The sequence below is a fragment of the Engystomops pustulosus genome, chromosome 3, assembly GCF_040894005.1.
Source record: "Engystomops pustulosus chromosome 3, aEngPut4.maternal, whole genome shotgun sequence".
NCBI classification, from domain to species: domain Eukaryota; kingdom Metazoa; phylum Chordata; class Amphibia; order Anura; family Leptodactylidae; genus Engystomops; species Engystomops pustulosus.
Window position 1 is genome coordinate 18,972,430 of NC_092413.1, and position 14,255 is coordinate 18,986,684.

Consider the following 14,255-nt stretch of genomic DNA (forward strand, 5'->3'; position numbering starts at 1 on the left):
ACACACAGTGATGTCACAGTACAGGGGATAATACACACAGTGATGTCACTGTACAGGGATAATACACACAGTGATGTCACAGTACAGGGATAATACACATAGTGATGTCACAGTACAGGGATAATACACACAGTGATGTCACAGTACAGGGATAATACACACAGTGATGTCACAGAACAGGGATAATACACACAGTGATGTCACAGTACAGGGATAATACACACAGTGATGTCACAGTACAGGGATAATACACACAGTGATGTCACAGTACAGGGATAATACACACAGTAATGTCACAGTACAAGAATAATACACACAGTGATGTCACAGTACAGGGATAATACACACAGTGATGTCACAGTACAGGGATAATACACACAGTGATGTCACAGTACAGGGATAATACACACAGTGATGTCACAGTACAGGGATAATACACACAGTGATGTCACAGTACAGAGATAATACACACAGTGATGTCACAGTACAGGGGATAATACACACAGTGATGTCACTGTACAGGGATAATACACACAGTGATGTCACAGTACAGGGATAATACACATAGTGATGTCACAGTACAGGGATAATACACACAGTGATGTCACAGTACGGGGATAATACACACAGTGATTTCACAGTACACGGATAATACACACATTGATGTCACAGTACAGGGATAATACACACAGTGATGTCACAGTACAGGGATAATACACACAGTGATGTCACAGTACAGGGATAATACACACAGTGATGTCACAGTACAGAGATAATACACACAGTGATGTCACAGTACAGGGATAATACACACAGTGATGTCACAGTACAGGGATAATAAACACAGTGATGTCACAGTACAGGGATAATACACACAGTGATGTCACAGTACAGAGATAATACACACAGTGATGTCACAGTACAGGGATATTACACACAGTGATGTCACAGTACAGAGATAATACACACAGTGATGTCACAGTACAGGGATAATACACACAGTGATGTCACAGTACAGGGATAATACACACAGCGATGTCACAGTACAGGGATAATACACACAGTGATGTCACAGTACAGAGATAATACACACAGTGATGTCACAGTACAGGTATAATACACACAGTGATTTCACAGTACAGGGGTAATACACACAGTGATGTCACAGTACAGAGATAATACACACAGTGATGTCACAGTACAGGGATAATACACACAGTGATGTCACAGTACAGAGATAATACACACAGTGATGTCACAGTACAGAGATAATACACACAGTGATGTCACAGTACAGAGATAATACACACAGTGATGTCACAGTACAGGGATAATACACACAGTGATGTCACAGTACAGAGATAATACACACAGTGATGTCACAGAACAGGGATAATACACACAGTGATGTCACAGTACAGGGATAATACACAGTGATGTCACAGTACAGGGATAATACACACAGTAATGTCACAGTACAAGAATAATACACACAGTGATGTCACAGTACAGGGATAATACACACAGTGATGTCACAGTACAGGGATAATACACACAGTGATGTCACAGTACAGAGATAATACACACAGTGATGTCACAGTACAGGGGATAATACACACAGTGATGTCACTGTACAGGGATAATACACACAGTGATGTCACAGTACAGGGATAATACACATAGTGATGTCACAGTACAGGGATAATACACACAGTGATGTCACAGTACGGGGATAATACACACAGTGATTTCACAGTACACGGATAATACACACATTGATGTCACAGTACAGGGATAATACACACAGTGATGTTACAGTACAGGGATAATACACACAGTGATGTCACAGTACAGGGATAATACACACAGTGATGTCACAGTACAGGGATAATAAACACAGTGATGTCACAGTACAGGGATAATACACACAGTGATGTCACAGTACAGAGATAATACACACAGTGATGTCACAGTACAGGGATATTACACACAGTGATGTCACAGTACAGAGATAATACACACAGTGATGTCACAGTACAGGGATAATACACACAGTGATGTCACAGTACAGGGATAATACACACAGCGATGTCACAGTACAGGGATAATACACACAGTGATGTCACAGTACAGAGATAATACACACAGTGATGTCACAGTACAGGTATAATACACACAGTGATTTCACAGTACAGGGGTAATACACACAGTGATGTCACAGTACAGAGATAATACACACAGTGATGTCACAGTACAGGGATAATACACACAGTGATGTCACAGTACAGAGATAATACACACAGTGATGTCACAGTACAGAGATAATACACACAGTGATGTCACAGTACAGGGATATATTAAAAACAACTGAATTTCTTATTTGTTGTCTGACCAGAGGAAATGTTTTGACTGGACTATTAGTGGCAACCAACATCCATGGCCCATGAAAGTGTTTCTAAATTATTTTATGGTATATCTTATTGTAAAACCAAATTGTCAGTGTCACCACTATAAAAATAACTGTTGCGGTGGGTGCCGGCTCCTAGTCTGACGCTCCATCTATCTCATATCTATCCATCCATCCATCTATCTATCTTCTATCTATTTATCTAGAGAAAGACTATTTGGAGCCGAAACATTGCTCTGACTATAGAATAAAGCTCACCTACCGTATTTTCCGGACTATAAGGCGCACATAAAAACCTAAGATTTCCTTAGAAATCCAAAGTGCGCCTTATAGTCCGGTGCGCCTTATGTATGGAGGACGGCAGTGACTGGCAGTGACTGGAGGAGGGCAGCGGACCCTACTTACATAGGTCCCCGCTACATAGGTCCCCGGGAACTGCACGAACAACAGGCGCCATAGCGTGGTCTGCTGTCTCCGGTAGCGGGGACCTATGTACGTAGGGTCCAATGCCCCCCTCCACCTGAACGGACCCCCTTCCCCATCTTCCTGTGTGACCGCTCAGCTCTTGCCGGGTTGCCGGGTCTGTGGAGAGACGCTGGTCTCCTTTCAAACCACGCCCCCGGACCTCCTCTTAACCCTGCGCCTTATAGTTCGGTGCGCCTTATCATCAGGAAAATACGGTAGATATTTTTTCATCTTGAATTTTTGTTTTGCTGCTTTCTTACCTTCATCTGCGGAGACCTCGCTGCTGTAGCCGTCATACTCTGCAGACAGCGGGCTGTACTTCTGCCTGGTCTCCCACATGTAGTTCTGCTGCTTGTCTGAGGCCGGCCTGGAGCCATGTAGACGGCTTTTGGCCTCATGGTATTTAGCCAGGCCTTCGTCTTCACTTTCTGACGATGAACCGTGGAAGTCTCGGCCTGGCAGAAAGAGGAGAAAAACACACACTGCTAGAAAGCTCATTTTGGAGATTTGCTGAAAAGATCATAGTGGAATCACATCAAATACTGCTGTGGTCTGTATGTATACCTCCCAACTGTCCCAGATCTGGTGGGACACTCCCGAATTCCGGGGTCCACCCCACCGTCCCAAGTGGTGGGAGGTATGTCCTGGGTTTCATCTCTATCTACTTCTACATATAGGGCATAAATAAGAAGAGCTCAAGGGGGGGGGGGGGGGGGTGTAGGTTATATCTGAGGGGCCAAAAAAAAAGGGGGTCATAAGACAGGGGCTGGTTAAGACCACTACGGGCTCTGGGCAGTATGAATATCATAGCCCCTACAAGTCTGGAATAACTACCTACACATGGTGCTAAAATCAGCTTCTTTGAGCATATAGGATGCGTCACTTCTACCTGCTTTCAATTTGCAGTCTCAGGACCCTTAAAGGGCTCTGAAATGGCTCTTGTGTTCATGTGTTTTGAGAACAAGAACAGATGTACAAGGATTTCATGGGTGAAGATCTTTCTCAGTAGAATATTTAGTGGGTGGTTTGGATGGCCATGGCCCCCCTAGAAGGCTTGGGCCCCCGGGCTACCGCAAAACAACACCTATGTTATAATCCACTTCTGGTCATATGAGTGGGGACTATAGAAAGGTTTGAGGGGTTAAGTGAAGGAGGTGTAAAATGTTGGTGAGCCGCATTAGGGGGTATTATATATGGGGTCCATTAAGAGGCATTACACAACTTGACGGGAGGTATTATACAGGTTAGGTTGTCACAAGAAGAGGTGGCATTAAACTATGTGGGAGCCAAAACTGGGGGCATTTTACAGTGTGGGGGCCATTAACGTGGGTGTGATAATACTAGGTGCTGGGATAAAGGGAGGAGTAAAGGGTAAAAAAATTTACATGCACCGTATCGTAGGTCCCCCTTTCTCCATCGCAAAAGACCAGACCAGGCCTGGTCAGTAGATTTACCAAAATATGCTTCTAGGAGAGATGGGCCTTACTTGCCTAATTAAAATTTACAGTCTCAAACTACTATATATCAAAATGTCAGAGATCATATACATTTCAGACACGGAGGAAAACATGCAAGAAACCAGAAATCAGAGACACCTCTAGGCCACAACTCGCGCAGGAAAACAGCCGCCATCTAGTTGACGAAAGTGTAAAAAAAATATATATTGTACAATGTTTACCAGAACAACCTTACCGGGATATATCCTTAGCACAGGTGATCAATATCAAATTGTTGGGGGTCCTCTACCTGGCAATAAAACCAATCGGCTTTTCAATGCTCACCAAGCACAGTGCCATACATGGTAGAAGTTACATCCCCGATACAGCACTGTTATTAGTGTGGTTCCCATATATTGGAGCCATTTTGATTAACTATCCTGAAGATTCCGGAATATCCTAATACCAGAAAACCCCCAAAACTAAAAGGCGTCCAATCTAATCAACTCATTTTTCAGAAGCCTATAAGATAAGTGCAAATCAGAAACAAGGAGTACGCCAAACCCATGCTTGTGGAAACCACCTCAAAACCAACAAGAAGAAGATGTCCCCCCCCCCAAAAGGACCAAAGCCAAAAACAGTCAGAAGGTGATATATAGCTTGAGTAGGAGGAATTGCAGGATAGCAGTGAAGAGTTGTTTCACGCCAAGATGATCTGAAGAGCAGGTTACCTTTGGGTGGTACTTTCTTGTCTTCAGAACCATCTACCTCTCTTTCCTTACTCTTGTGAAGATGCTTCTCCTTCGTCCTTCTGTTTCTACTTTCGCTAACTTCATCATCTCCAGGGTCCTCACCCTGGCTCCTCTGCTTTTTAGACTGGTCACCATGAGTTTGATTAGTGTTGGGAAGTCTACGGTGCTTTGAATGGTTCTCTCCCTCCTCTGCTCTGCTCTCCCGAGTGGAGGACGCATGATTTTTCCGGGGCGACCTTGACCTCAATGTTTTTGAATCCTGAGTCATAACTTCATGTGTTTTTGTACGGTCCCTGGGATCGAGGTCATTTTCCCGGGGGTCACTGCATTTATAAGCCGTCTTTTTGGATCTTCCTCTTCTTTCTGCTCCTTCAGGGGTATGACCATATCCATCGGTATAATCACCATTATGACTCCCTGCTATCTTCTCCTTGGATTGATGATGTTGATGATATTCCTTATATTCTCCTCTCTCTGATTTTGCATGGTCATTATGATTATGTGAGGATTCAGCATCTTCATGATATTTGCCGTAATTACTGTCATTAACATTGTCATATTTCCGGTTCCTCTCCCTCTTCCGTCCTTCGGATGATCTCTGTTGAGTTGTAACTGTACTCATCGTCGATCCATGTCCATTTGTTTCCACTGGTGTACAATCTGCATTACTTCCAACACCATAATTTGGATTTTCTGGTGTTACTTGACCATCCTCTTTACTAATCGCTTCCTTCATCTGATTTTCCTCCTCCTCGGTTCGGAGATTGTGTATCATATTTGTAACCTGCTCCGTCACAGAGTCAGCCACTGTATAACTGACCCCTTCCACGGCACTGGCCAAACCGTCCACCGCATTACTTAGGGTGTCCACTATGGAAGACATGGATGGAAGACTGATGTTTTGCTGGAAGCTCCTGAAGAAAGACATCGCTTCTTACAGTATGGCCTTCCACTCACACGATAAAAAATAGTCTCTAAAAAAGAATTCCCAGTTTTTTCTGCGTTAATCCAGTTGTCTATTGGTTATTCTTTTGGTTGTGAAGAGGGTAAATTATGATCTCTGTGGTAAGAGTGATAACGGGTGTTAGATCATTTACATTTCATCCATATTTACACGCAGGGTACAGATTATATATGCAAAGCCGTCCAGATGAAACTTTTAGTTTAGAAGACTATCCGAAAACTGGGGCTTCCTAACTCTCCACCGATGACAAAACCCATGGGAGATGAGGCTTGTACAAGTTGGAAGTCAACTACTTTTCAACTTGTATTATGGACAGCTTTCTTAATTCATTACACATGTAATTTAGGCCAAGACTCTATCTTTGGGAGTCCTAAGGCTAGCCATACACATAGACATCCGCACGACCTGGTACCCCATACATATTTATGCTTAGGAGAGGGGAAGAACAACATCAAAACTCATCTGGTGGCAGCTGATCTGCCCTGACTACAAAAGGATTGGACATGTTGAAATCAAATTGGCTTATTGCCTTCTTCCTCAATATCTGCCACTAGGGAAGGTCGGGAAGGTGACCAGTCTTTCCAAAATTGATAGGTTTGGGTTTTTAACAAGCTTGCTTTTTCTGATATATACAGATTAATACAGTTTGTTGTCTTTACCCCCAACGTAATTTTTTAGCAAAGATTCGGCCAGTCACTAAAATCAACCAGTGCAAATGTCGAAGTTTCGAAATCATGACACAAGCAAATACATTTTCCAGGACGGGATAAGGAAAATATTGCCTCTTTTGTCTACCTCCTAGGGCAGCTTCCTTAACATCAAGCATGACTTTCAAGAAGCCTAATGACATGATGGAGGATTAAAGTGAAACAAGTAGATCAATTACAAAAGAAGCAGATTCCAAACTATAGACAGAGCGGTTTCAATGTCTTTGCATCTTGTCAGTACATTGTAGGGAACTGCTTTAGCTTTTGACTAGGGTTGGGAAGTAAGAGTTCTCCTTATAGAGACTTTTGCATCATGTCATAAGGCTTCTTGAAAGCCATGCTTGATGTTAAAGGGAACCTGTCATCACATTTTCACATATAAAGCTTGTGTAAGATCCTATAGAGTCCTATTAACTAACTGACACCCTTCTTTTAGCTAAAAATTGCTTCCCTTACAGCTGCATAAATCAACTTTATGTTATATTCCCTGGCATCTGAGGGGCCATGTCCTGCTCAGCTGGCCACTCCTATCTACAACTCCCCAATATCCAAGGCCTCTTCTCAACATGTCAGCAACATGTGACCGGGGTAACATCATCTAAGGTGCTGTTGCATTTGCAACATCTACCCCATGTATCTGATCACATGAAAACACAGAAGCCTTCATGGACTTCTATTCCTCCCCATCCTCCATGGAATTATACTCCTCCCCATCCTACATGGAATTATACTCCTCCCCATCCTCCATGGAATTATACTCCACCCCATCCTCCATGGAATTATACTCCTCCCCATCCTCCATGGAATTATACTTCTCCCCATCCTCCATGTAGGCATGCTGTGGTTTCATGTGATCAGATATATACATAGGGTAGACATTGCAATAGCAAATAATGATGAAGCAGCACTCTGGAAATTCATATTAAGAGAATTTTATTCCACCATAGTAGTGCGACGTTTCGCCAATTCAATCAAGGCATTATGAAGCATGCTTGATAATGCCTTGATAATGCTTGATAATGCCTTGATTGAATTGGCGAAACGTTGCACTACTATGGTGGAATAAAATTCTCTTCATTTGAATTTCTGGAGTGCTGCTTCATCATTATATGCTATTGGATTGTGGGGTCGATGTTGGATCCCTGAGAAGACCTGCACCCGAGTTTTTTCTATACACGGTGCCGCTCCACACACTCTTTTTGGGTAGACATTGCAGATGTAACAGGACCTTAGTAGATGTCATCCTGGTTTTTTTTTTTTTTAACATTGCAGTCATGGAAAGGAACCATTTAGTGATAAGGGCAATGCTTTTTATTCGTGGTTTTTAATGAAGTCTTTATTTGGATTGGTTAAATTGCATGACAGGGTCTCTTTAAGGGAGCTGCCTAATAAGGTAGGTAAGAGGCAATGTTATCCTTCTCCCATTCTCGAAAATATATTTGCAGAATCCCCCAATAGCTGTAAATTTCCACCTTCCTGAAAGGCAATCTTAATTACTATAAGTCTTCAGGAGAGCTCTTACTTTCCGACATTGGAAGGTACAATTTAAAGAAACCTGAGTATTTGGACTACATTAAATTTCCTAAATGAATGGGTCCTTACTCAATGTAAAGTGTCTGAACGCCATAAAAGCTGATCATAGCTTTTCAGCACTCAACAAAATGAAAGTAGTGGCACAAAATAATAAATATTTTAAAAGGTCTTCAAAAACTTTTTCGGTGTTTCAGCAAATGTAAAAGCAAACGGGATTGTGCACCCAATCAATGACATTTTGGGGGGTATTTTTAAGGTGTAATATACAGTATGAATGCTACATTAGGTAGGGAATGTTAACGACAATTGAGAAAGTGGCTTCTGGGCCCCATACAGTCCAAAATCACTATGATTTTTTTTTTCCCGGATTTTTCCCTTTGGAATAGAATCATGGCCTTTTGAAAGCAACAAATAAAATCAGCCTACTATAGTCCTAGGGTGTTTTACAGTGAGCGAGTCTGCCTTCAATGAGCATGTTATAATTTTAGCACTTAATATTCTTCTCCTCTTTCTGAAAAGCCGCACTAGAATTATGTTACATTGTCCTCCGATGAATGACTTACCGAGAAAGAAAAAAATGCGCTTGTTCCTTTGTCATTGCGGAGCTACGAGTTAGCATAACTAAGTGACATTTTAATGACTGTGCCAATCACAGCTATACATTATTGTATGGAGAGACTATCCGAGGATCGGCATTCACGCTCTGAAATGGATACCGAGACGATTTGCAGGTATTGTTAACAACACTGGCTTCTATGTATAGGCGGCTCGGCGCCATTGTTTTCAATATGACGTATTGTTCGGATCTGATATTTTCTGATATTCTGCAGGCCCTTTAACCCCTTGAGTGAAATGTTTCTTTTGAGAATGACCCGGAATATTTGTGAAATAACTTTTTTATTAAAATTTAATATGAAAATCTTTACTTATGATCCTAAAAAATCATTACATTTTTGTTGTATCAAGACTCACGCTTACTAAATTTGGGTAAATTTGTTGGAGCTTTCTTTGCAGCAGACACATCTTTTACATCACAGATAGAAGACAACACCAATGTGTAAAATGCAGCGGCTGTGGGTCCTCAATGAGACCAGTTTCACCCTAGGCTAATTCTAACGGCGTTATTAAGGTTTTTAACTTCTAACACTTGTAACTCCTGTATAAGAAGACCGCTAGGACTTTACCTTTTGGAGTAATTTGGGTGATGGCACAGAAGGAATAGGCAGAAGCTTAGTCTAGGGATAGGTTGAGGTCAGGGCAGGCACAGCATATTTTTATTCAGGATTGGTCAGGTGGTCATATATCCAGATTTGCAAGAACTAAACTAAGTCCATCCTGTGGTGGTAGGTGCTTGAATAACCAGGGTTACTCTGAATTGAATATGGGTATCAAATAATGCATGCGGGTCCACTGGGAGTTTAGAAGAGCCAAAAAAGGGCACCTTGTGCAAGTGATGGTCAAAGCTGATATCCTCCCTCTTCCTAAAACTTTCAACAGATCTCAATGAGCCATTTACAGTCTACTGCTACCCTTATGGTCATGTGGATGCTGTAAAGCTTATCACTAAATGCTGCTACTAGAACTCATGCAAGATGGCAGCTACAATAATCATCGACTCCAAGCAAAGTCCGAAAAAAAAATTTCCGAACTGTTAATTGAGTGGGAATGCAAGAAGATACTAAATAAAGGACACCTGTCAGGGTGATTTGGGACAATAAACCACCCACAGATCCTTATTGATCGGTGGTTTACTGTCCCAAGTTGCTCTTTAGGTAGTCCCCCTGTGCCTCCTACCTCGGTTCAGAGCTCCCCTGTTTGCGCAAAGAAGTTGTCGTGTACTGCTACAGCTTCATTTATTAACTGAGCAGGTGAAGGGTGCACCAGAGACGGCTCTGATGCGCCTCATTGGGCCTATCTCTAGGTAATTATAAAGGTTTATTTTTTTAATAGCAAAGACTCAAGCAAAAGGGCGATTTGAGACACTAATCTCCAGGTCCATAAGGGCCTGTGGGTGGTTTAATGTCCCAATTTGCCCTGACATGTCCTCAAGATATTTTGAAAAAGGAAAAAAGAAGATTTTTTTTGCGTTTAAGGTAAAAATCACATACAACAGCAACAAAACTTATCTCACCATGATGATTCTTTGCACCAAACTCTGAACTTCCGCGGTGGAACCCTCCAGTCTTGCCAACGCACATCTTCTTATTGATGTAGAGGAAAAGTAACAAGAGGAGAACGATGGAGACTCCGACTGCTGAAAGAAACCCGACAGCTTCTGGGGACACTACAATGGGAAAGGTAAAAGAGGGTAATCAGGATGCCACAAAACTTTCATCAAACACGGTAAGGGGTGTTCCAGATTTTATAGTTATACTCTTTCCAAATACAGCCGAATACTGTGCTTGGCTGCTATGGTCTACCACTCCATCAATGAGGGGGATTGAGTTTCCTGTATTCGTTATCATGGAGGTCCCTGTGGGTGGACCCCTATCGATATTATGTTGATATAGGCTGAAATTTTCCTGTTGAACATGGAACAAGCCAATTTTAATTTTGAGGACCACATCATTTTCTTTAGTTTCCATCATTACTTTGTTAAAGGGGCTGTCCACTTTACCTCATGTATTCTGTAATGTGTATGTATTGCAGAGGGCAGGATATTAGGTAATTTACCTCATATACCCCAATATATACATCTATTAACAGTTCTGCTCCAATTTCTTATTACGTGATGTAAGGCCTCCTGTCTTTTACCTCATCAGCCAGACATTCCTGTCCATAAAATGGCCGCAGATGGAGCGTCATGTGATCTCTATCTGTCTGTGAACAATCGTTCTGTCAGGATCTAGATCTTATAATCATTAATACTATCATAAGGTCCATGGACAGATAGAGATCACATGACCCTCCATCTGCGACCATTTTATGGACAGGAATGTCTGGCTGATGAGGTAAAAGACAGGAGGCTTCACTTTACATATAAAAAAAGCAGAGCAGAACTATTCATAGATGTATGAGGTAAATTACCTCATATCCTTCCCTCCACACATTACACACACATTACAGAATACATGAGGTAAAGTGTCCAACAAAGTTGGAGGCCTTACATCAAGTATCAAGAAATTGCTGTACAACTGTTAATTGATGTATAAATTGGGGTATATGAGGTAAACTACCTAATATCCTGCCCTCCGCAATTCATACACATTACAGAAGACATGAGGTAAAGTGGACAGCCCCTTTAACAAAGTAAAGATGGAAACTAAAGAAAATAATGTGGCCCTCAAAATTAAAATTACCGTGTTGTCCCATGTTCACCTGTTGTCCCTCACACACTACTAACCAAAAACATGAGGTAAAATTTCAAACCCCTTTAATTTTGTACCAGTTTTTAGATTTGTTTTATATTGGTATGATTATTAGGAAGTTATTTTGAGGAACCTATAAGACAACTTATGATTTTTTTTTTTACCAATTTTTAGCCTGATCCTGTTCCATCTTGACCTGTTCTTAAATGGTTTGAAGGAACATGAGCAGATACTTCCAGCCATAATCTAATTTATGGGATGAACTACAACTCCATAAGACCCTCTCCACTAACATCAAAATTTTAGAACAACTTCCATTATGCAGTTTCAAATAGGAGTGATAGTTATGTGTCCATACAACATTGGCCAAATAACCGGGTGCACCGCCAGAGCCCCCGCTTGACTTTGACAACGAATGGAACGATTTTACAGATTCGAGAAAGCTTTAGAAAGGAAAAACAGTTAAAAGCATTTGTGTAAATTAGAGGACAATTAAGGCATATTTCTTGAACGCTATCATTATATCACCTGTGCTCTATGACAAACTCTACCATTAAAAGCAATTACGTACTTGGTATTTCTAAAGAAAGTTTGGCAGGTAGAGGCTGTCCCTGGAAACCATTTGTGATAATTACACGTAGTAATACGCTATTTACTGCCAATACGTAAGTAGTACAGCCTGCTACAGAATCAACTGCAGGACGCGGAGGGTTAACATTATGTTATATTAGATTTCAGGTTATAGTCAACCATTTGGCGCAAGGGCGATAGATAAAAAAAAAATACAATATTAATGTAATGATCTGTTCATTGGCAATTTTTGTAAAAAAATAGGCCAAGAAAGGGAAATTAGGCTTTATATCTCACTCGGTCCCATCAAAAAGATAGTGACGGATATTAAACAGGTTTCCCCACGAACAGAAGTTGCTGATGAGTGGGAGTCTCAGTGATGAAACGAAAACGAGGGGTCCGACGGAGGTGCTTGGGACCCCATTGGACCCCTCGTTTTCGTGATCTGTGGGGGTCTCATCACTGTGGATAGGGCCTAACTTCTGTTCGTGTGAAAACCCCTTTAATATCCGTCACTATCGTTTTGATTGGACCAAGTGAGACAAAACCCTTTAAACGGTATTTTAAATTGTATCCAGAAAAAATTCCTTTAAAGGGAACTGGTCACCAGATTGTACCCTATTAATCTAGGAGTATGAAATGTACTTTCTAAAATTCCCTCTTTTATGTGAAATCCTTTTACCTAAAAATAAAAATCTCCTCCATGTCATGCGAAAATGAGCAGAGAAGAGTCATATTTTGCCTGAGATTCTGCAGGCGAGATGGGGGGGAGCGATGGAGGAGGCGAGTACAGCTTTGTTTTTTTTAAAAATACCTCCCCAGCCCGCCTGCAGAATTTTAAAAACAGTTGGACAACCCCTTTAAACATTGCAGGAAGAGGGTCACTTCAGATGCCACTATCTTCAGTTCTGTAGCACATAGGAGCATGTTTCTAGTGTCATATTGAAGAAAATAATCTCATCTTTCAGAGTGCATCAGGCTTGTGGTTCTGTGACATACAGATCTGTAGATACAGACAGATTTGAGCTGCAGATAAAAATCAATTTCTTTAAAAAGACACTAGAAGCATGTTTCTAGGTGCTATAGAACATGAGATAGGGGCATTTGTAGTGACACTCCCTGTGCAGCCTCTAAACTTGACTCATCTTGAGTAAATATGACTCTTCTCTGCTAATTTTCACATTTCTTTGGGGGATTTTTTTTTATAGTTAAATGGTTGAGATTTCACATAAAAGAGGGGATTCTAAAAAGGACATTTCATCCCCGACCAGAGAATTTAATAGGTTAATATCTTTTAAAGGTTCCAAAAATGTACAAAATGCACAAAACACTTATCAATACTTTGGCCCTTAAAATAAAAGACAGATTTTTTTTGGGATGTATCTTATAAGATTGGCCTCACTGCTTCTACTTACTGTCCATTGTCAAGCTGAAAGACAACTGGCTGTAGCAGGAGCCTCTTCCCCTCTGCCCTTGCTACAATAAGGTCGTTGAAAGTAATCTGTTGTCAGTATTGACCCTGTAAAGCTGTACACAATGCTATGGTGCAGGACTGTGAATAATGGATTTAAATTCCAGGATGCACTGGGGACAGGGTCGGACTGGCCCATCGGAGAACCACAGGATCTTACGGTGGGCCCAGACCATAACACACTGATGGCCAAGCAGAAGAAAACCGAATTTGAAGGTTAGTAGGTTATATTTTCTAGGGGATGATGAAAGGTAGGCCCCCACTAAAACTTTTCTGGTGGGCCCAAGGAGACACTGTCTCGGGACAATTCCTCACACTGCTGTGTCTTTAGCGTTCCGCATAGAATTTTTCTACTGCCCCTCCCCTTTGCTCTAAGTGACTACTGTAGCACTTAATCAGTAGCCTGCTTTAGTTTTTAGTTACAGGAGAGGAGAATGTCACAGCAGAGAGTTTAGTACACAGCTGTGTGAGGACCTGCCTTACTACTATGGATGAGAAACACTGAGCGTGATGCCACACATGGCGTTTTTGGTCCGTTTTTAAACCTCTGTTTTCAGTCCGTTTTTGGCCGTTTACCATGCATTTGGCTGCTTACAACCTGTTTATCTACACTCACCGGCCACTTTATTAGGTACACCATGC

The 14,255-nt window shown here is 41.5% G+C and overlaps 1 protein-coding gene across 3 annotated transcripts in view; it reads right to left on the reverse strand.

The window, feature by feature from the left end:
• Window positions 1-14,255, reverse strand: part of SYT14 (synaptotagmin 14) — a 117,629-nt gene that overhangs the window by 65,428 nt on the left and 37,946 nt on the right. For 2 of the 3 annotated variants that reach the window (XM_072140230.1, XM_072140229.1), the window contains exons 1-2: window positions 5,040-6,075; window positions 3,133-3,327 (exon numbers count right to left, since the gene is read on the reverse strand). In XM_072140230.1, coding sequence (XP_071996331.1) covers window positions 3,133-3,327; window positions 5,040-5,988 — 1,144 coding nt within the window. In that variant the 5' untranslated portion in view covers window positions 5,989-6,075. Of the gene's footprint in view, window positions 1-3,132; window positions 3,328-5,039; window positions 6,076-10,395; window positions 10,549-14,255 lie in introns of those variants that run through there. The other variant, XM_072140231.1, reaches the window with a different exon arrangement.